This window comes from Heteronotia binoei, chromosome 2 (assembly GCF_032191835.1).
Source record: "Heteronotia binoei isolate CCM8104 ecotype False Entrance Well chromosome 2, APGP_CSIRO_Hbin_v1, whole genome shotgun sequence".
Lineage (NCBI taxonomy): Eukaryota > Metazoa > Chordata > Lepidosauria > Squamata > Gekkonidae > Heteronotia > Heteronotia binoei.
The window spans coordinates 36,137,438-36,159,575 of record NC_083224.1 but is presented as its reverse complement, the minus strand read 5'-3'; the positions used below and the strand labels follow the sequence as shown (position 1 = coordinate 36,159,575).

General features: G+C 43.7%; 1 protein-coding gene across 1 annotated transcript in view; it reads right to left on the bottom strand.

Annotated features, from left to right (window-relative positions):
* ATP9A (ATPase phospholipid transporting 9A (putative)) overlaps positions 1 to 22,138 on the bottom strand; it is a 141,682-nt gene that overhangs the window by 78,778 nt on the left and 40,766 nt on the right. The window contains exons 2-6 of the mRNA XM_060230781.1: positions 21,353 to 21,497; positions 17,039 to 17,152; positions 9,631 to 9,739; positions 6,512 to 6,570; positions 189 to 240 (exon numbers count right to left, since the gene is read on the bottom strand). Coding sequence (XP_060086764.1) covers positions 189 to 240; positions 6,512 to 6,570; positions 9,631 to 9,739; positions 17,039 to 17,152; positions 21,353 to 21,497 — 479 coding nt within the window. The remainder of the gene's footprint in view (positions 1 to 188; positions 241 to 6,511; positions 6,571 to 9,630; positions 9,740 to 17,038; positions 17,153 to 21,352; positions 21,498 to 22,138) is intronic.

Sequence of the window (22,138 nt, the reverse complement as noted above, 5' to 3'; positions counted from 1 at the left end):
TTTTATGGGAACAAACAAGGATATCCAAGCCATCAAAAAGAGGGTGGGTGGGTGTTAGAACTGGTTGGATCACCCAGACAAAATTTTTGTGTTTACTTGGGTTACATTTTCCAGCTGATTATTTTTGTCCTTAATAATCAGGTAAAAGGTTTTAACGGTTATTTTCACAATCGGTTCCAGATGTTTACCATTCTTTTCTGATGTCCTCAGGAAGATCATGTCTGCGGGGACCCGCTGGTTCTGCATTACAAACAGAGAGGTGGTTATGGAGCCTTCAGTTCACCATCCCAGTTGGCAGTGAGATATGAAGTTTTTATTTTTAAATTTCACAATATAAGAATATGACCTACTGCAACTTCCCCCTTCAACCTCCCCCCAACTCCTCCCTGTTGTGTGGATTAAGACATATACTAATTCTGGCAGGGATGGGGGCGGGGAAATAAAGAATTAAGCTGGAAATCCGAAGATGAATGGAAGGAGTCAGGGCTTTTTTTGTAGCAGGAACTCCTTTGCATATTAGGCCATACCCTCCTGATGTAGCCAGTCCTCCAAGAGCTTACAGTAGGCCCTGTACTAAGAGCCCTGTAAGCTTCAGGGGGATTGGCTACATCAGGGGTGTGTGGTCTGATATGCAAAGGAGCTCCAGCTACAAAAAAAAAGGCCCTTGTTAACCTCATCTTCCTTGGTGATCTACCCTCCAAGTACTGACCATGGCCAACCCTGCTTAGAAGAAGATTGAAGAAGATATTGGATTTATATCCCACTCTGTACTCTGAATCTTAGAGTCTCTGGGTGGTCACAATTTCCTTTACCTTCCCCCCACAACAGACACCCTGTGAGAAAGCTCTGACAGCAGCTGCCCTTTCAAGGACAATTCCTGCGAGAGCTATGGCTAACCCAAGGCCATTCCAGCAGCTGCAAGTGGAGGAGTGGGGAATCAAATTCAGTTCTCCCAGATAAGAGTTCATGCACTTAACCACTACACCTAACTGGCTCTCTATCATGCTGGCCACCTAGACTTTGATGTTGCTGTGGAGGTTGGTCCTAAGTTGGAAGGCCTGATCTCCTCAGATTTCAGAAGCTAAACAGGATCAGCCCTATAAATACTTGGCTCTCCAGTAGCTTCCAAGCTTGAGCTACTGTGGGCTATTCAGGCTGCTACAATCCATCTTTAAACCAGAGAAGTTCATTTCCTTTGTGTGTTAAAAGAAAAGGCCCCAGAAACAGCCTCAATCATGCAAAGAATCAATATGATGTCACTGGCTGTTCCCCTTCAATCAGAGGGTTTCCTACTTTCAATACAGGGGAACATCTCCATGTGAAACCAGCTTAAGTCCCAACAAAACCAGTGGAAACAAGTTACCTATGTTCAATGTAGGCACCTCTGCTTTTCAGCTGGACTGAACTCAAACTGACATTAGTTGAACAGGCATGTATAAATTCAGTATTCAGGGCTACCAATCTCTAGATAGTGACTAGACATCTCTTGGAATTACAACTGATCTCCAGACTACAGAGATTGGTTCCCCTGGAGAAAACAGTCACTTTGCAAGGTGCACTCTATGGCATAATATCCTGCCCAGGTCGCTCGCCTCCTCAAACCCCAACCTGCCTAGGCTCTAAAGGTAAAGGTAGTCCCCTGTGCAAGTACCAGTCATTTCCAACTCTGGGGTGACATCACATCACAATGTTTTCATGGCAAACTTTTTACAGGGTGGTTTGCCATTGCCTTCCCCTCAGCAAGGTGGGTACTAATTTACCGACCTTGGAAGGATGGAAGGCTGAATCATCCTTGAGCCGGCTACCTGAACCCAGCTTCTGCTGGGATCGAACTAAGGTCATGAGCAGAGAGCTTGGACTGCAGTACTGCAGCTTTATCACTCTGCGCCATGGGGCTGCTATACCTAGGCTCTACCCCCCCACCCCCCCAAAAATAAAAAATCTCCAGGTGCTTTCCAGTCCAGAGCTGGCAACCCTAACTGTGGAGCTGAGAGAGAGAGAGAGAGAGAAGGTTCTCCTATTATTCAAAATAAGCTCCTGTTTTCACACTTTTTTGTCCTACACAGTATGAATTCTCCTTATAATTTCCTATCCTGACTTTTTGAAATTGTAGCCCCTGCCTGCAGTTACTATGGAATTATGTAGCTACATATTGATTTTCAAACACTTTAAACAGATGATTAGACAAAATGTACACTATACTTTTTCAGGAGGTAATAATCACGAACATCCTCCGCATTGCTGGCAATCTTCTTTTGTGTTCTTTCCACAGTACATTAGTTTAGCCAAAGCAGCACATTCCTACACCTCATTTTCCTATTGGTCTACTCTAGCTATTCATTTTCCTGATTGCCACGGCTTTTTTTGTAGAAAAAGCCCAGCAGGAACTTATTTTCATATTAGGTTACACTCCCTGACATCACCATTGTTTCACTGTCGCTAGTAACTGACACACGATACTCACTGCTGTAAACACACAGGTTAATAGCATGTCAACACTATTGAAGGTTAAGAACATAAGAACATAAGAGAAGCCATGTTGGATCAGGCCAATGGCCCATCCAGTCCAACACTCTGTGTCACACAGTGGCCAATATATGTTGAAAGCCACCAACATTCTATGTGACTTTAGAATGCAACAGCTCTACCACAAACAGTCATAGATCCACTAGATCCAACTTCAGTAGCACCTTAAGGACCAACATGCAGAGCCAGCCCAGCCACTAGGCAAACTAGGCGATTGTCGAGGGTGCTGGCCTTCTGGGGTCACCAAACAGGGCACCTCCCATGTGATTCGGTGACATTATTAGTGTGGGGGGAGGCACCAGAAGTGAGCCTTGCCTAGGGTGCCAGACAGTCTAGGGTCAGCCCTGCCAACACGTTTTTCAGGGTATAAACTTTCAAGAGTCAAAGCTCCCCTTGTCAAAGCTTTAACCCTTGAAAGGTCATACCCCGAAAATCTTTTGGGTCTAAGGTGCTACTGGACTTGAATCTAGCTCTTCTACTGTGGACCAATACAGCTACCATCTGAAACCATAGGCATTGATCCCTTCCCTATCTTTTATCCTGCCAACAGTGTATTCAGATGTGATAGTTAATTTTAAACCAGGGATGGCCAAACTGTAGCTCAAGAGCTACATGTGGCTCTTTCACACATATTGTGTTGCTCTCAGAGCCCCTGCAACCCATCAGCCAGCTTGGAGAAGGCATTTATCTCTTTAAATCACTTCTTCAAACCAAGCCAGCTGGCAGCTTGAAGAATGCATTTAAAGTTCAAATGGCTACTGCCTTTCTCTCCCCCCCCCCACCCCCATCTATTTGTATTCCTTCCTTCCGGCTGTCAAACATCTGATGTTCGTGTCCCTTCTCTTCTCTACCCTTTCTTTCCCTTGCCTTATCAGTGCCTTCCCCTTCTGTTTCTCTCTTCCCATCCCATCATTAATTGAAATTTTTTTTTAAATGTCTATGAAATATTTCAATTTACTTGGTTTTATAATTAGAAATGAAATTGAAATGTATACTATTTTATACTGTGCCCAAGCTGAATTGTTTACCTTCGGGTTTTTTAATGCAACTTATTATTTTTCTTTCTTTTTTGGATGGGTCTCTGACCATATTAAACCTGAAGTGAAGAAGTGATGTTCATATCTTGTAGCTCTCAAACATGATGTGGCTCTTACATTAAGCAAGTTTGGCCACCCCTGTTTTAAACAATTTTGAGGTTAAAAACGTTCCTCCTGGCCAGCCTCTAATAAAATATATATTTTTAAATTTTATATATATAAGCATACATCTTCTCAGATCTCAAGAGTTGTTAAATGATCATATTGTCCATGTTTTCAATTTCAAGGAAATATTCTAACACGTATACAATCTGACACCCTGGGGATCCGTTTTTGTTGATTATTTCTCAAAATTTGGTTAAAACCCCCTTGATAGAAAATGTTGCTTGTGTCATCTTTTTCTGTGACTTAATTTAAGATATTTAATCACCAATTAGGACCTTGATTATTAAAAATTATTCTTAGCATTGTCACATGTTATCCACTAACCATTTCCATTTTAACAGCTTCTACTTCAAAATCATAAACCAGTGCTGTAAGTGAGGATTAGCAAGTTTAATCCATCATTTTTCCTCTGTATATTTAATAAATCACCTATTAACAAGACAATTCTGAATCCTCAATTTATCTGCAACAAATGCTGCAGTTTGCTTGGGCATCTTAGAATGCTGGACCCAGTTACGTTAGAAGGCTGGATCCAGGTTCAAATCTCCACTCTATCATGGTGGCTCACTGAATAACCCTGGATCAATTACTATCTCAGCCTGACAAACCTTACAAAGTGGTGGTTGTGAGGATAAAATGTAGGAAAAGAGAATGTTGTAAGCATCTTGGGATCCCCACCGGGAGAAGAAACATGGGGTATAAGTGAAGCAGATAAATAAATGCTGCAATACTGATCCTCTTTGAAGTACTTACACAACATTCATATTATGGGGGGAAAGGTTAAAGTGAATCATCTGAGTCCCACCAAACCGCTCCCCCTTTGTGGTTGCCTAAGAACAGTAGCTAAAGAAAACGCTGGAAAAGGTAAGGGCCAGGCCCCACTGCTCTCCTCAATTTGAAACCTAGTCAATTCCATTCTTAATTGAACACTACTAGTACAATATTAAAAACATAAGATCTGGCACAGCCAAGATCCCTATTTTCCCTGCACTTGTCAAGATTTCTATAATCCCTGAGAAATTTCAAATGGATGATCTAAATAAAACACACAAATGTTGATAATTTGTATAATTTATTCTGACCGTATCATTTGGCTCAGTTTGCCAAAACCTTTGGCATAGAGTCTGTGTGTGTAGGTTTGTTTAGTGGATGGGTGCTGAAGAATCACAAGCTTGGATATACACAGATTCCTCTCTGTCATTGAATCTGGGCCAACAAACTTGACATTTGTGTGATGTGAGTGGTGCCAAAGTGGTGACAGATCACAAGAAAAAGCTCACTTAAAATGAACATATGCCTCCCCTTCAACTTCCAATACATACTGCCTGCACTTTTAGAGACAAAGTACACATGGCAACATCTTTGTGCCCACCACAGGGATGCCACTGAAACTTTAGGCAATATGCCAGGCTAAGAGAACAAGACTATGGTTAATCTTTTCAAAATGGCAGCAGTGTCCCCATAGCAGACATGAGGACACCATCAGGTTTAATTTGGTCATTAGGACACCAATTTAGGGAAAAACACCTTAAGAGTGATTGGCACCTGTGGGATAAAGTGAGGAAAGATCTCCCTCACCTGTTGGGCTGCTGTCATACACACATGTATCAGAGCTACATTTTTAGCCATGCATTTGGGGGATTAATCTAAAGAAAATTGCAAGTTTTTAGTGCATTGCTTGCAGCTGCAAACACAGAGGTGTTTGAATTGGCCACAGAGTGTTCACACAGGAGTTTCTGTGAACTTTCTCCCACCAGTCCTCATTTCCCCCATTCTGCCACTGGATGGTTTTTGAGGGCTTTTAAAATAATCGGGAACAGTTGCACTCTTATAGCTCTGTAGCAATTCCTGATTTTTTTTTAAAGCGCTCTATTGGTATAGAAGGGAAAATGGCAGCATGCTGGTCAATGCAAAATGGTGCTGATGTGGGTGGGGCCTTCAAAAATGCAAATTCTCCAATTCTCTTTTCCTCCATTTGCGTAATTTAAAAATGCAAATTCTCCTGTCCTAATGGTATGCTATCATTCTTTCCAAAAAGATTGTAGAAAAACAGACTTGAGGAAGAAGAAGAAGAAGAAGAAGAAGAAGAAGAAGAAGAAGAAGAAGAAGAAGAAGAAGAAGAAGAAGAAGAAGAAGAAGATAGAAGAAGATATTGGATTTATATCCCACACTCCACTCCGAAGAGTCTCAGAGCGGCTCACAATCTCCTTTACCTTCCTTCCCCACAACAGACACCCTGTGAGGTGGGTGGGGCTGGAGAGGGCTCTCACAGCAGCTGCCCTTTCAAGGACAACCTCTGCCAGAGCTATGGCTGACCCAAGGCCATTCCAGCAGGTGCAAGTGGAGGAGTGGGGAATCAAACCCGGTTCTCCCAGATAAGAGTCCACACACTTAACCACTACACCAAACTGGATGAATGTCAAGAACAGTGAATTGCAAGATTAGTGGACAACATCAGGTAAATTGTCCCCCAAACGGCCTTTGAGCTTGGAAGCAATAACAGAGGAAAAACATGTATGTAGACAGAGCTGAAGATATTCAGACAATAATCAGCTGATGTAAAGATGAATAGCAAAGCTGTCAATTCTAAGAGCATTCACACATATCAAATAATTATTAAACTTTTTATATTATTGGTTGTTTATTCAGAGTGCGGGGGGACAAATTGGTACATCAGAGAGTGTTTCAGAAAGGCAAAGCACATTTTACTTTCACTGAAGGACAATGCTGACTGGCTCCTGTTTTGGCAAGAAGCATAAACACATTTGCAAATCCAGACATACCTTTTCCACAATGATAAGGTCTCCCACTTGAATACTTGAACTCTTCACCTTGACTGTGCCTATAGAAGAGATTAGATATGATTAATTAAAGCCTTTTCTCCCTCTTCCACACAACACACACACTTTGGCAGCATGTTTTGAATCAAGTTTTTTACATTTGATCACACTTCAGGTTCCATTCAAACATCTGAACTGTGGGTTGTACAACCAATTCAGCTTAGATGTGAGTAACAAAAAACGGTTTGGACATAAATTCTGGTTTTTCTGTTCCTTGCCCTTTCACTGCTTATGACATTCTCCTCACGCTGCTGCCTTTGTATCTAGGTGGTTACCAAGAGGCTGCTACTCTTTTTTCCTGCTGGAAAAATATCCCAGCATTTGAGCAAAAGGGTTATCGTGACATCTGAATGTGTTCTTACCTAAACAGCAGTCTATGTAAACACAGTGAGACTCCACTGGCCCACTCACCTCTCTGAACTCTCCAGAGCTCTTCAGCTTTGCCGTTCTACCTGCCAAATACTATGTAAGTGGCAAGGGAACACCCTCACAGACTGTGCGTGACAGAGCCATCTGCAGCTTGTCATGTCTTGTCTACTCTCCACCAACTTTACTGTTTCTTCTTTTATGTCAGCAACAAGGCTTGACACTTTGGTGGCTCAAGGGATAGGCCTACCTGGGTTGGATCCAGACTAAAGTGGTAATTTTTGCCAATGTCCTGTCATTGCTACAGATTCCCCCTTGTAATTCCTCAGGGCCCCCTATTCCTAGGTTTGCCATGCCTCCTGCTATAGCTTACATCACTGCATCACTTCCAGATACAACCCAGAAGTGACAAAGAGTAGCTCTAGGGATTGTTAAAAATTCTATGGCAAAACAATATAGTTCCTGGTGACTCCTAGAGATACCCTTTGCCATTTCCAGGTTGTTTCCCAGCAGTGATGTATTGATGCCAGCAATGTTATGTTCATCTCCTCTTGTCCCCATCCCTGGCCCTCCTGTCAGCAGTAGTTTGGTGCAGTGGTTAATAGCATGAACTCTAATCTGGGGGAACTGGGTTTGATTCCTCACTCCTCCACATGTAGCTGCTGGGTGACCTTGGGCAAGTCACAGTTCTCTCAGAGCTGTTCTCTCAGAGCTCTTTCAGCCCAACCTACCTCACAGGCAGTGTTCCCTCTAGGCTGAGTTAGTGTGAGCTAGCTCACAATGTTTTAGCCTCCAGCTCACACATTTTTGTCTCAGCTCAGGAAAAATGGCTCTAGAGCAAACTAATTTTTGCAGTAGCTCACAACATTAATACCAGTAGCTCACAAAGTAGAATTTTTGCTCACAAGACTCCACAGCTTAGAGGGAACATTGCTCACAGGGTGTCTGCTGTAGGGAGGGCAAGGGAAAGGAGATTGTAAGCTGCTTCAAGACTCTTAAGTGAACAGTGAGGTATAAATCCTATCTCTTTTTTCTCTTCTCCTTCTACCTGTCCAGTAGGAGCAACATTTTGTGGAGATCAGTGGACCACAGTGGAAGGATGGAGGCTAGAAAGTTCATTCCACTGGAATTATTTAGCCTGATTCAATCCACTGTCTGTACTATCTCAAAAGGATGCAGTAGAACACAGCATCAGACCCTACCAGTAATCCCATTCACTTTTAGATACTCTCATATCAAACTATGCTTTGCCATGCGTGCTTCAACAATTAACAATGGAGGTCATTCTATGCTTGGGGCAGTTTACTGCTTTGGTGACAACACTGCACATTGAATAACTTGCCTCATTCCTGCCACTCATAGAGATACCACACAGATTTCCATTCATGTTGCTTCAAATGGTAAAAATAAATCACAGGACATATTTGCAATGACACTCTAACAAGTGCTCTCATAACTACTGACAAACTTGCAGAAGAAAAAAGATGATGATATTGGATTTATACCCTGCCCTTCACTCAGAGTCTCAGAATGGCTCACAATCTCCCTCCCCCACAACAGACTCCCTGTGAGATAGGTGGGGCTAAGAGAGCTCTCACACAGAAACTGCCTTTTCAAGGACAGCTCTGCGAGAGCCATGGCTGACCCAAGGCCATTCCAGCAACTGCAAGTGGAGGAGTGGGGAATCAAACCTGGTTCTCCCAAATAAGAGTCTGTGACTTAACCACTACGCCAAACTGGCAGAGCATCAGAACATTGGTTCTAAGTCAAAGAGTCTTTTCAAGTCTTTCCACATACGCACTTACCTTCCATGCCCACTCCATGCAATTAGCAACAACTGCATTAGACACCAGTTTCAGTGATTTCCTAAGATTTAAGTGTGGTTGCCTTGCATCTGAGCAGAGGGAATCTCCAAAGACCGACTGTAAATGTGCTGTTTGTCATGCAATTCTTCAAAATGTGGCCCTTGAACCCAGCTCTCCTGCATGTCAGGCAGACTCCCAAGGAGTAGGGGCCCGTGGGAGAATCAAATTTCCAATCTAATCTGGTTTCAACCCAATTAATTCAGTCTGGCACCTCTTACATCCCCGTGTGCCAAATGGCCTGGCAATTAGGGTTACCAACTCTGGGTTGGGAAATTACGGGAGGGGAAGCCTGGGGAGAATGGGGTTTGGGGAGAGACCTCAATAGGGTTAACACCATGCTGTTGACCCTCCTTTGGGCCACGTTCTCCAAGGGGGCTGATCTCTGTAGTCTGGGGATCAGCTATAATTCATGCAGCTTTCCAGCTCCCATAGGTTGGCAACCCTATGACACCACCCCAACTCAAGAATTCCTTCACATGCTTATTTAGACTTTCTCAAAAGACAAACATAGTAGGATGGAACTATTTCAAATCATTCATGCATCACATTTCTACTACATTTCACCGATGAATTTCAGCTATGGGAAGGCAAAGAAGCCATGTGCTCTTCTGCTAATGTTCCACCTGGACCAGGAGCAACAGAAAGCGCCACCAAGCCATGCACTCGTGTACAAAGCAACACACACATTCCCGCTGCCACCTAACCCTCCTTCCTAAAATTTGCTTCTCCAGCTGTCAGTAACAGTCTGATTGAACTGCAACTCCTGCTGCTCTGGCGGTCAGCTGCAGGGCACAGCAAGCAGATGTTGAAAGTCGGAGCCAAACAGCTGACCTCTTGCTGTGAGTTTGCTGTAGATCTGGGAGTTTACTTCCTTATCGCGCATGTAGCATCGTATCTCTTCTACTGCCTCGCGGATGATGGTCACGGCGAGCACAAAACCCTAAAAAGAGCAAGAGGAATAGTCAAAAAAAGCAGATCAGGATCGCATAATACTACTCTGCATAAGGAAAGGTGCAAATCTCACTTCCCAATCTCTAGGTAATGCTTCCCATTTCAGCTGCTACTGTATGTGTGTACCTAGTGCACTAGTTACCACTAAACCTCTATCTTACATAAAAAAATTAGAATCTAGTATTATTTCCCCCTGAATCTTTTATTTCATTCATTCAACAAAAACAATGGACATTTCCCTTATGGCAGCAAAAACATGCCTCATTACTTTTAAATTGTTATTTATTATTACCATTTGTATCTCATCCATCCTCCAGGGAACTCAGAGCAACTCACATTGCCCCCTCTCACCCCCATCTTCTGCATTCCCATCCTGTACTCCAAAATCTGGCCTGTCATTCGAGCTGATGTTTTCTGTCTTGTGTTGGGGTTCAAGACTCTGTTACGATGTGATTTCCTTAGTTTGGAAACTAATGTTTTCCATTTGACGGTAGGGTTGCAAAGTCCAATTCAAGAAATATCTGGGGACTTTGGGGATGGAGCCAGGAGACTTTGCGGTGGAGCCAGGAACAAGGGTGTGACAAGCATAATTGAACTCCAAAGGGAGTTCTGGCCATCACATTTAAAGGGACCACACACCTTTTAAATGCCTTCCTTCCATAGGAAATAATGAAGGATGAGGCACCTCCTTTTGGGGCTCATAGAACTGGACTCCCTGGTCCAATTTTTTTGAAACGTGGGGGGTATTTTGGGGAGAGGCACTGGATACTATACTGAAACTTTGGTGCATCTACCCCAAAAAACAGCCCCCGTAGAGCCCCAGATACCTGTGGATCAATTCTCCATTATTTCCTATGGGAGTAAGTATTTTGGGGAGAGGCACTGGATACTATACTGAAACTTTGGTGCAACTACCCCAAAAAACAGCCCCCGTAGAGCCCCAGATACCTGTGGATCAATTCTCCATTATTTCCTATGGGAGTAAGTTTCCATAGGGAATAACAGAGTTCCCAGCAGACATTTCCCTCCCCTCCCCCCACTTTCTGATGACCCTGAGGTGGGGGGAGGGCCTCCAAACTGGGGGATCCCCTGCCACCACCTGGGGACTGGCAGCCCTATTTGACTGTCTCAACTCACTTAAAAACTTTAGTCCTTATTACAATATACCCGTGCTTTCATTTTAGGATGTGTCCACAACTTAATTTCAAAGTGTCCTCCATCTACTTTATATCCAGTCTAAAAGAAAAATATCAACATGCTATACTGATTGTAAGGTGTTTCAGATTTATAAGCAGCAGTACACCACAATTGCATTTCCTGGATCAAGTTAGGGTTGCCAAGCCATGCTTGGAAAATACCTGGAGAGTCAGGGGGTAGTAGGGTTGCCAATCCCCAGGTGGGGGCAGAGGATCCCCCAGTTTGGAGGCCCTCCCCCCACTTCAGGGCCATCAGAAAGCGGGGGCAGGGAAATGTCTGCAAGATTATGCATGGGATGGAGAAAGTAGAGAAAGAAGTACAGTATTTTTTGCACCATAAGACTCACTTTCCCCCCCAAAAAAAGTGGAGGGAAAAGTGTGTGCGTCTTAAGGAGCGAATACTGCAAAAAATTCCTCTAAATTCCTCTAAATTCACACAAACAGCTCTAAAAACTAGGTGCGTCTTATGCTCAGGTGCGTCTTATGGAGCGAAAAATACGGTACTTTTCTCCCTTTCTCACAATACAAGAACTCGTGGGCATTCGATGAAATTGCTGAGCAGTCGGGTTAGAACAGATAAAAGGAAGTACTTCTTCACCCAAAGGGTGATTAACATGTGGAATTCACTGCCACAGGAGGTGGTGGCGGCCACAAGCATAGCCAGCTTTAAGAGGGGATCAGATAAAAATATGGAGCAGAGGTCCATCAGTGGCTATTAGCCACAGTATATATATATGTGTGTGTGTATATGTATGTATGTATATGTGTGTGCAGGTGTGTGTGTATATATGTATGTACACACACATATATTGGCCACTGTGTGACACAGAGTGTTGGACTGGATGGGCCAGTCCTGATCCAACATGGCTTCTTTTATGTTCTTATGCTGGGTACTCCATTATTACCTATGGAAACCGATTCTCATAGGGTATAATGGAGAATTGATCCACAGGTATCTGGGGCTCTGGGGCTGTTTTTTGAGGTAAAGGCACCAAATTTTCAGTATAGCATCCAGTGCCTCTTCCCAAAATACCCCCCAAGTTTCAAAAATATTGGACCAGGGGGTTCAATTCTACCAGCGGGTCCAAAAGAAGGTGTCCCATCCTTCATTATTTCCATGGAAAGAAGGTATTTAAAAAGGTGTGCCGCCCCTTTAAATGTGATGGCCAGAACTCCCTTTGGAGTTCAATTATGCTTGTCACACCCTTGCTCCTGGCTCCACACCAGTGTCTCCTGGCTTCACCCCCAAATTCCCAGATATTTCTTGAATTGGTCTTGGCAACCCTAGGGGTTAGAGCCTGGGGAGGACAAAGTTTGGGGAATTACAGCTCCTCTCCAGTCCACAGAGATCAGTTCCCCTGGGGAAAATCAGTACTTTGGAGGGTGGACTCTATGGTACTGTACTCCACTGGGGTCCCTGAACTCCCCTTAAATCTTCAGGAGTTTTCCATCCTGGATCTAGAACACTACCTCCCTATCCTTTGTTGGTGGTCGGGGGCACCTGGCAACCCTATTAAGTACATACAAAACCTGTAGATCTCCTTTTAAAAATGACTTTCACAGCCTTTATAGTGCAAAGGGAAAGAATTCATTACTTAAATGCTATAAACAAACCCCAAAGGAAGTTATAGCCCACCCCACCCTGCTCATTTCAAGGCATTTTCAGTTGTATGCACATAACACTCATTCAAAATCATATTGGTTACTTGCCCTTCAGGCTAGGAACCGCTTTACAAAGAGATGCAAATGTTGCACAGGAATATGTTCAACCCACAAAAAAGTTTGGAAGTCATTAGTACACAAAAGGAAGCAAAGTTTCTCAATCCAAAGGGACCAGAGATGTTCCCATTGCTCATTTAAGGGCACTGAAGTATCATCTGCTTATGTGACAAGCAAAAAAAAAAAGACTAAAAGTCTTTTTTAAGCTTTGCAGTTGGGGATTTCAGAAAATCTTTGCTGCATTTTGAACTGCTCCTTAAAAAGCAATTATTACACATTTGTTCCAAGAGGAATCGGAAAAACCTGGCTCATCACCACTATAGCTTTGTAGCTCCTTCCTAATCTTAGTTCTCGACCTGTCCCTAAACATTTTTCCTCTGTCCTCAAGATGGAGTGATGAGGGCTGTTGTGTAACAGTTTTGTGGACTGATTTAAACTGCTATCCTCTGAGTTAGCTGTTATGTCCAAATCTGAAATTGTATCTATATTAATGTCAAAAAGGGCTTTTTTTGTAGAAAAAGCCCAGCAGGAACTCATTTGCATAATAGACCACATCCCCTGGTGTCACCATTGTTTTACACAGGGCTTTTTTGGTAGAAAAGGCCCAGCAGGAACTCATTTGCCTATTAGGCCACACCCCCTGACACCAAGCCAGCCGGAACTGCATTCCTGTGTGTTCCTGCTAAAAAGAAAAAGCCCTGGTGTCAAATGACACAGACATTGTTACCTGTCCTTTTGTATGGTGCCCAATTATAAACTTTATCATTTTCATAATCTTTTTTATCTCTCTGAAATTTCTTATATTTAATATCCCTCAATTCTGTGAGTTGTTTCTGGATCTCCTTGTCCTATTGATTCATTTTGGCTGAAAATTTCTCCATATTAAGAGAGGTCTGAATGTTATCTTTCAGTTGTTTAGTGTCCTTTTCCAATTTAGAGCTTTCAGTCAAAGCTGTCTCTATTAATAAAATCATCAAATCCATTGAACACTTGTTTAAAATTGCAAGCCATCTTGCTCTAAACTTATCACCATGAGGGAACATTCCAGGCTTTTTAAAAATTCTAAATCCCCTGGATATGCTTTTATTTTTACAATAATCTCTTCAGGCACCAGCATGAGCTTCCATTCTCATTTCCCTCAGCATTGCCCTTTTCCATTTTTACCACTCATTATTATCTTTTGCAACTTTATTAGTTCCAAAAAAAATCTACTGATTCAATCAGTGGCAATATATTCATCAGAATAACTATGAACATTAAAGTTCTTATGTGTCATGTTATCTCAATAAAGCCCCAAACAATGCTAAACCAAACAAACCACTCTATGACAATTAAAAATGTGAGAAATACATAGAAAACGAAATACAATTGTTAAATAGGAATATCAATCTGTCAAGACCAAAAGGATAATATATATAAAACCAACAAGCCAAACACATTTTGGCTTAATGTGCCTTCTTCAGTGGCCTGTAGCCATAATACAAGAGCACACACTAACAGACCTTTTAAACATATCAACATCTATAAAGGGCGAAAGGCTGGTTTATAATCTTCCAAATAGAGGCTGACTTCTCATAAGAAGACCTATTGTATGTACTTGAGTCAACTCTCAAAAAGTGCAGTTTCTCTCAACAACTGTTTTGCCTTTAGCCCAGTGTTTAGCATCTCTGAGTGTGCTCCAATGTGAAAAGAGTGGGGAACAGCTGATAGTCACCACTATAGCCAGCATGCAAAAATTAAGTCAGAGGCATTTGTGGGATCAGTATTTCAAATCATTCCCCCCCCCCCCCGTAAAAGCCCCAATGCATTCCCATCTGCCAAGCCACCGTAGCTCAAATTGTCATTCTATATTGAAAACAGGCATGCTTGCAGGCAGTAATGAACAAAGGCCTTTTATGTACAACTCCAGGCAGCTCGCATGATGAATTTGAATGGTTCACGTGACCTGGAGAAATCACAATGGCCTGAGAGGGTTGGGTGTGTTGCCTGTAAAAACTAGTCTGAAATATGCACACTCTTTCTGCAGCTGCAAGCAAGTGCCTGGATGTTAATTTCATGTTGCATAGAATGCAGCCTACAAAGGTTTTGTTTGTTTGTTTGTTTTTAAAGTTATAGCTCTTATGCCTGCAATGATAGGCTAGAACGTCCTCGGCCAATCCCTAGTGAAATCTTAGAGGCATTTCCTTCATTAGAAAAGGAAAAGGGATGCCTCTGAACTAGAGTTGCCAAGTCCCCCACGGTGTCTGGCATACCATAGTTTTCCTCCCAAACCGCTAGAGCATCCAGGAAAACTACAGAGTTTTCCTGGAAGTTTCTAGAGTGGCCAGCATGCGACGTCACCAGTGCAACGATGTTACTTACAAGTGACTTCATCACACTGGCGACGTCAGGAGGGGATCCCCCTGCCAGCCCACTGCGGGCCGAAGTGGGAGAACCCCTGCCCCACCTGGGAGCTTGGCAGCCCTGCTCTGAAATCATAGTTCCCTGTAAACACAGGCAGGGAGCTCTAATCCACATGAACCTAGAATCCTATTATTATGCAATAGGACACAGTGGTACCTTGTGTTGATACAGTGATGGCATTCAACATACAGCTAGTGAATCAAGTGTGGAGTAACCTGCCCACCAGCCGAAGTTGTCTTCAGAGGCCCTGCTAGGCCTTCCTCTCTTGAGATTTCGGGAGTGGAGCCTGAGGAGCATGGGGTTTGGGGAGGGGAGGAACTTCAGGGGGGGTATTGCCATAGACCCTACCATCCAAAGTAGCCATGTTCTCCAGGTGAACTGATTTCTGTCACCTTATTTTCACAGATCTTTTTGACAATTCTGCTTGTTCCCTTCCCACCTTTTGGAGTTGTTTATCTCTCCATCTGCCTTCCATGAATGTGCACATTTATTTGGTTTTATTTTCTGCTTTCTACAGTAATAATTTTGTTAAATGCACAGCATTTTAAAAGAAATTTTTAAAAATACTTTTCAATCTAGTTACTTTTAGGTTGTTGTTGTGGGGGGTGTTTTAAGTGTTTTATTGGCGTATATTGTCTTGTAACACACCCCTAGAAGTTATCTGGCAAACAACTGGGCAAGAAATGTTTCAGGTAAATGAACTATATTAATTTGCTTTCTGATTACAAAACCTTGTTAGGTATGACATGGGCAGGACAAGGGGTGGAATTCTAGCAGGAGCTCCTTCGCATACCTGATGTAGCCAATTCTCCAAGAATTTATGAAAAAGAGCCTTGTAAGCTCTTGAAGGATTGGCTGCATCAGGGGTATGTGGCCTAATATGCAAAGGAGCTCCTGCTAGAATTCCATCCCTGGACAGGACTGTGATGATGCGATGCCCATTGCAGTGACTGACATGCCTGTCCATCTGTCTGAGAAATTCCTTCTTCACCCTCCTACCCCAGACCACTTCTATTGAATCTTTCCATTCCTGTTTGATTTTGCTAATAAAAACTGAGTTTCCTGCGCTGTTATTAATTATGGGAAAAGACAGGTTTCAAGAGGACACATCTTTTTTTCCTACTTTAAAATGGCTAAAAGCAGTTTGGGCAGCTGAGTTATAATTAGTAAAACCAAGCAGGACATGAAGTGCTAAACTCCATTTTCAGGAGCAAGCATGGTACGGCGGTTAAAGGCAGTGGATTCTAATCTGGAGAACCAGGTTTAGTTCCCCACTCCTCCTCCACCTGAAGCCTGCCGGATGACCTTGGGCCAGTCACTGTTCTCTCAGAACTCTCTGAGCCCCTCCTACCTCACAAGGTGCCTGTTGTGGAGAGGGGAAAGGGAAGGCCATTGTAAGCCTCTTTGAGACTCCTTAAGCTAGAGAAAAGTGGGTTATAAAAACCAACTCTTCTCCTTCCTCTTTCCTTGATCCATGAATAATATCTGTTAACTTCCTTGCATGATTTTTGGTCTTTTGGTAAAATTTGAACCCAGGCCTCCAAGATACATGCACTGGATTACATAGGCTCAATGGATGGAGAATTATTATTTTTTACAGGAATTACTGCCACAATGTTCACATGATTATCAATTTTTCCTGAAGTTAGCCTCAAGAAATTTCCTTCAACTGTACTTTAAGAGTAACTAAGCTATGGAATAAATTACCTTTTGGATCAAGTATCCCTGTTCATTCTTTGCATGGCTCAAGGTCCTGTTTCTGAATGGCAAACCTTTATTAAATCAATTTAAGAAGTCAGACCAAGCATCTACAATTCCCAGACTCGTGATGGGCAGACTTCATAAAATAAGCTAACAAAAACCATTTTAGGTTACAGCATTCCCCCGGATCTTGGAGATAAGGTAACAAAAGACATCTTGTACTCAAACACTGGAACGTTTCTTGAATAAATAAACCCAATATTACCTACCAGTGGAACCCAATACGTGTACAGGGCACCAAGCCTCATTTCAGGAACAAATTGAGAACAGGCCAGAAATAAGAAGTAGAGGTTGAAAAAGTATTTAAATTGGTTGAACAGCACCTTTAAAAAAAGGAAGAGAGAGGCAGAGTGAATGGGTGAAAGACAGAATTCAAAAGACAAAAGCCATGTGGCACCTTTTCTAGGATCAAAACAATGCAACACATCAGACTCAATTAAATAAAAGAAACAAGGGGAGGGGAGGGAAGATAAAGATTCAACTTTGAAGTAATATGTTTGCATCCTGTATTCAATGTCAGGCAGTCTTAGAGATGCTTGCACCTCAAGTTGTCAGGTTTCCCCCTGGCTACCTGCAGGAGATAGGGGGAGTAGGGTTGCCAGATCCAGATAGGGAAACTTTTGGAGGTTTGGGGATGGAGCCTGGGGAGGACAGAGATCTCAGTGGTATACGACAATACAGTCCACTCTCCAAAGCATCGATTTTCTCCAGGGGACCTGATCTCTTGTAATCTGGAAAAGAGCTGTAATTCCAGGGGATTCCCAGGTCCCACCTGGAGGATGGCATCCCTACACACTAGATAATTTATATTTAACATGGTAGACAATGGAAATATAAGGATTCTAGAAGGATCCTTATAAGGTGAGAAGGATCCTTATAAGGTGAGACAAGCCAATTTGGCTCTTATAAGAGCTGTTATAAGCTCTTAAAAGGTGAAATGTCAATTTAGATGAGCCACAATGCAAAAAAAAAAAAAATTCAGCTGCAGAAACAGGGATGGGTAATTGTCACCAATTACATTACAGAACCCCATTTTGTCCTTCCATTAATGTTGCCAGGTGTGGACTGGGAAATTCCTGGAGATTTAGTAGGTGGAGCCTGGGGAGGGAAAGCACCTCATTGGTGTATAACGTCATAGAGTCCACCTTCCAAAGGAGCCATTTTCTCCAGGGCAATTGATCTCTACAACCTGGATGCCAGTTATAATTCCAGGAGATCTCACGCCACTACCTGGAGACTAGCAACACTAGCTTCCATGCTTTATAAGAAGTTTTACATATAGGTTTGCCAGCCCCCAGGTGGGACCTGGAGATCTCCCACTTTTACAATTGATCTCCAGCTGGCAGAAATCAGCTCCCCTGGAGAAAATGGCTGCTTTGAAGGGTGGACTCTATGGCATTGCACCATGCTGAAGCCCCTCCCCAAATCCCACCCTCTCCCAGCTCCATCCCCAAAGTCTCCAAGTATTTTCCGAAACAGACCTTGCAACCCTATTTACTTCACATGCAGAGCCAACTGCATTCCTTCTAAGTTAAACATGAGTTTATATGCAAACTGGGAGGGGCAAGTTTATACAAGCAAACACTGTAGGCTTTCTCAGGCAACAGTATTAAATGGATGCATGGTATTGCCTGAAAAAACAGAAGCAGACACACACCCATAAACACAGATGGAGGCAGGGATGCAGAATAGGGTAACAGAAATCGATACCATAAGATCTAACCCCTCCCCTCCAAGAAACTGGAAGCGGTTGCACCTTTTGAAAACCTGTTCATCAGTTTGCGTTTTTAAACAAGCCATGAAAACTTAGGGACCAGTGACATGTAATAACAGGAAACAAAGAAAACACACTTTTTGTATTACAGTTTTAAAAGAAAAGATTACTCTTTTACTATTTATTTATATTTTTATTCTTATTTTGCGAATGTATAGTCCGCCTTTCCCAAAATGGGCTCAGGGTGGATTACAACACAGTAAAACAGTTAAAACTGCACAATAAAACAGTTAAAAATTAGTTAAAACCATTAAATCAAAATGAAATAAGGCAGTTAGCGGTATAAACATCATTCACAGATTGAGACACAGGATGCAGTCAATGCAGGGAGGCAGATTAGATGGTGTGAGGACGCCTGCCCGCCTCAGCCAAAAGCCTGGCAGAATAGCTCCATTTTGCAGGCCCTCCGGAATGGTAATAGATCCAGTAGGGCCTGGATCTCCTTGGGGAGCTGATTCCACCAGGTTGGGGCCAGGACTGAAAAGGCTCTGGTCGAGGCGAGCTGGACGTCCTTTGGGCCAGGGTTAGTCAGAACTAAAGCTAGTTCTGTATAATTTCTCTCCATTGTAACGCTGTGGATTTTTAAAAAAGAGCAAGTAGTTGGGAAAATGGGGTGCAGAACTTGGATGGAGGCTGTGAGGCTTGAGGTTCATATTCTCCGTAAGTGGGAGCAATTTTAACTAGGGGTGCCAATCCCCAGGTGGGGGCAGGGGATCCCCCGGTTTGGAGGCCCTCCCCCTGCTTCAGGGTCATCAGAAAGCGGGGGGAGGGGAGGGAAATGTCTGCTGGGAACTCTATTATTCCCTATGGAGATTTATTCCCATAGAAAATCATGGTGAATTAATCCGCGGGTATCTGGGGCTCTGGGGGGGCTGTTTTTTGGGGTAGAGGCACCAAATTTTCAGTACAGCATCTAGTGCCTCCCCCTAAAATACCCCCCAAGTTTCAAAAAGATTGGACCAGGGGGAGGGCTTTTTCCAGCGCCGCTTAAAGAGGCTGTGGTCCGTCCCCTCCTAAAAAAACCATCTTTAGACCCGGCCCAATTGGCACATTATAGGCCGGTCTCAAATTTGCCTTTTCTAGGCAAACTTATTGAGAGGGCAGTGGCGAGGCAGCTACAGACTTTCCTGGAGGACGCTTCCATCCTTGACCCACTCCAGTCCAGCTTCCGCCCAGGTCATGGGACGGAGACGGTGTTGGTTGCCCTAGTGGATGACCTTCAACGGCATCTGGATCGGGGTGGCTCGGCAGTGCTGATGCTGTTGGACCTATCGGCGGCGTTCGATACGGTCGACCATCGGTTACTGACTTGCCGCCTCGCCGACGCGGGGATTCAGGGGCTGGCCTTGCAGTGGCTTTCCTCTTTCCTTGAAGGTCGGGGACAAAGGGTCGCGATTGGGGGGGAGCTATCCCGGAGGCACACACTTAATTGTGGAGTGCCCCAGGGAGCGGTTCTCTCCCCGATGTTATTTAACATCTATATGCGACCTCTTGCCCAGATTGCCCGAAGGTATGGGCTGGGGTGTCACCAGTATGCTGATGACACCCAGCTCTATCTACTTATGGACGACCGACCTGTCTCCGCCCCAGAAAATCTAGATCGGGCATTGCAGGCCGTGGCTGAGTGGCTCAGACTGAGTGGACTGAGACTGAATCCTGCGAAGACAGAGGTACTCTGTTTGGGCCGTCGTGGACCGGAGGGGGAAATCCCCCTGCCGACTTTTGACGGTGCGCCGCTGATGGCGGCGGACAGGGTCAAGAGCCTGGGGGTGCTGTTGGAGCCATCCCTAAAGATGGAGGCTCAGATAGCAACCACTGCCAAGTCCGCGTTCTTTCATCTTAGACGGGCAAGGCAGTTGGCCCCCTTCCTGGACCGCGACAACCTAGCAACAGTGATCCATGCTATGGTCACCTTGAGATTGGATTACTGCAATGCCCTCTACATGGGGCTGCCCCTGTGTCGGACCCGGAAATTGCAGCTGGTGCAGAATGCCGCGGCCCGGCTGTTATTGGGCCTCCCAAGGTGGGGGCACATCCGGCCGGGCCTTTGGGCTCTGCACTGGCTTCCAATAACATACCGAGTCCGGTACAAGGTGCTGGTCATTACCTTTAAAGCCCTATATGGCCTGGGACCTGCCTACCTGAAGGACCGTCTCTCCCCACACGTTCCCCAGAGAGTACTGAGGTCTGGGACTCAAAACCTTCTCACCATCCCCGGTGAGTCCGTCTCAAGACAACCAGAGACAGGGCCTTTTCTACAGTGGCCCCCACATGGTGGAACCAGCTGCCGGAAGAGGAGAGGGCCCTGCGGGATCTTACTCAGTTCCGCAGGGCCTGTAAGACAACCCTCTTCCGGTTAGCTTATGCCGACTAGATAAATGTAGCTTATCAGATTTTAGTGAAATATACTGGATAGTTTTAATGTTAAGATTTTAAGGTTTTTAGGTTTTTTAAATGTTTTGACTTTTAAATGTATTAACTTTGTACCTTGTTTATTGTTTTGTCGTTGTTGTGAGCCGCCCTGAGCCACTTTGTGGGAAGGGCGGGATATAAATTATAGAATAAATAAAAATAAAAATAAATAAATAAATAAATAAATAAATTGGACTTGGCAACCCTAATTATAACCCCCCCAGCCCATTTATCCTCAGCTGTAGCTCCTTTCCTTTGCATGATGAGAATTGATGCATAGTGTTTAACAGGAGAGCAAAGAAAATGGGTTCGCCAAGAGGTTTCCAAGATGACGTACCCCTGGTAAAAAAGTAAAGAAGTTGTATTTTTGGTTGTTGATCACATTGCGTGGGTATCGCTGCTCTCTCTTCTCCGGGTGGCCAAGCCAAACGGTTCGAGGCCTTGGGTCTCCTCTTCCACAACATCTTAAGCACTCGCAACATCTGTAGAAATGCCAGAGTTTTTAAATGTTTTATTAAAGCATTGAACAGCTTCATTTCCCCCCCTGCCCATCTAAGGTTTTTATCCTTTCATATGAAGCAAGAGGAAGTTTTCCATTTGACCACAGCTCAATACCGAAAACTTGAAACACAAACCACAAAAACAATGACTTGATCTGCCACACACTTTCATTATTTAAATGGCCTACTGTTCAAGAAACAAGGAAGTATTACACAGTATCTTCTGGAAGGCATTCCTCACATACTGGCATTGCCAAACCAGGAAGAGGGTGGAAAATATCAAGCCTCATACAAATTATGAGCTATTTACAAGCTTTTGTTAAATGAGTAACTTTTTTTTTAAGGCAAAGCATGCTTCCAGTCCAGACAGAAGTCTGACAACAAGATTAGGAGCTATAAAACCACAAATAACTAACACTAACACCCCTCTAAGTTGCAGTCTTGTGAGCGAAAATTCTACTTTGTGAGCTACTGGCATTAAAGTTGTGAACTACTACATAAATCAGTGTGCTCTGGGGTCATCCTTCCTGAGCTAAGACAAAAATGTGTGAGCTAGAGGCTAAAAATCTGTGAGCTAGCTCACGCTAACTCAGCTTAGAGGGAACACTGATCCCCACTAGTGT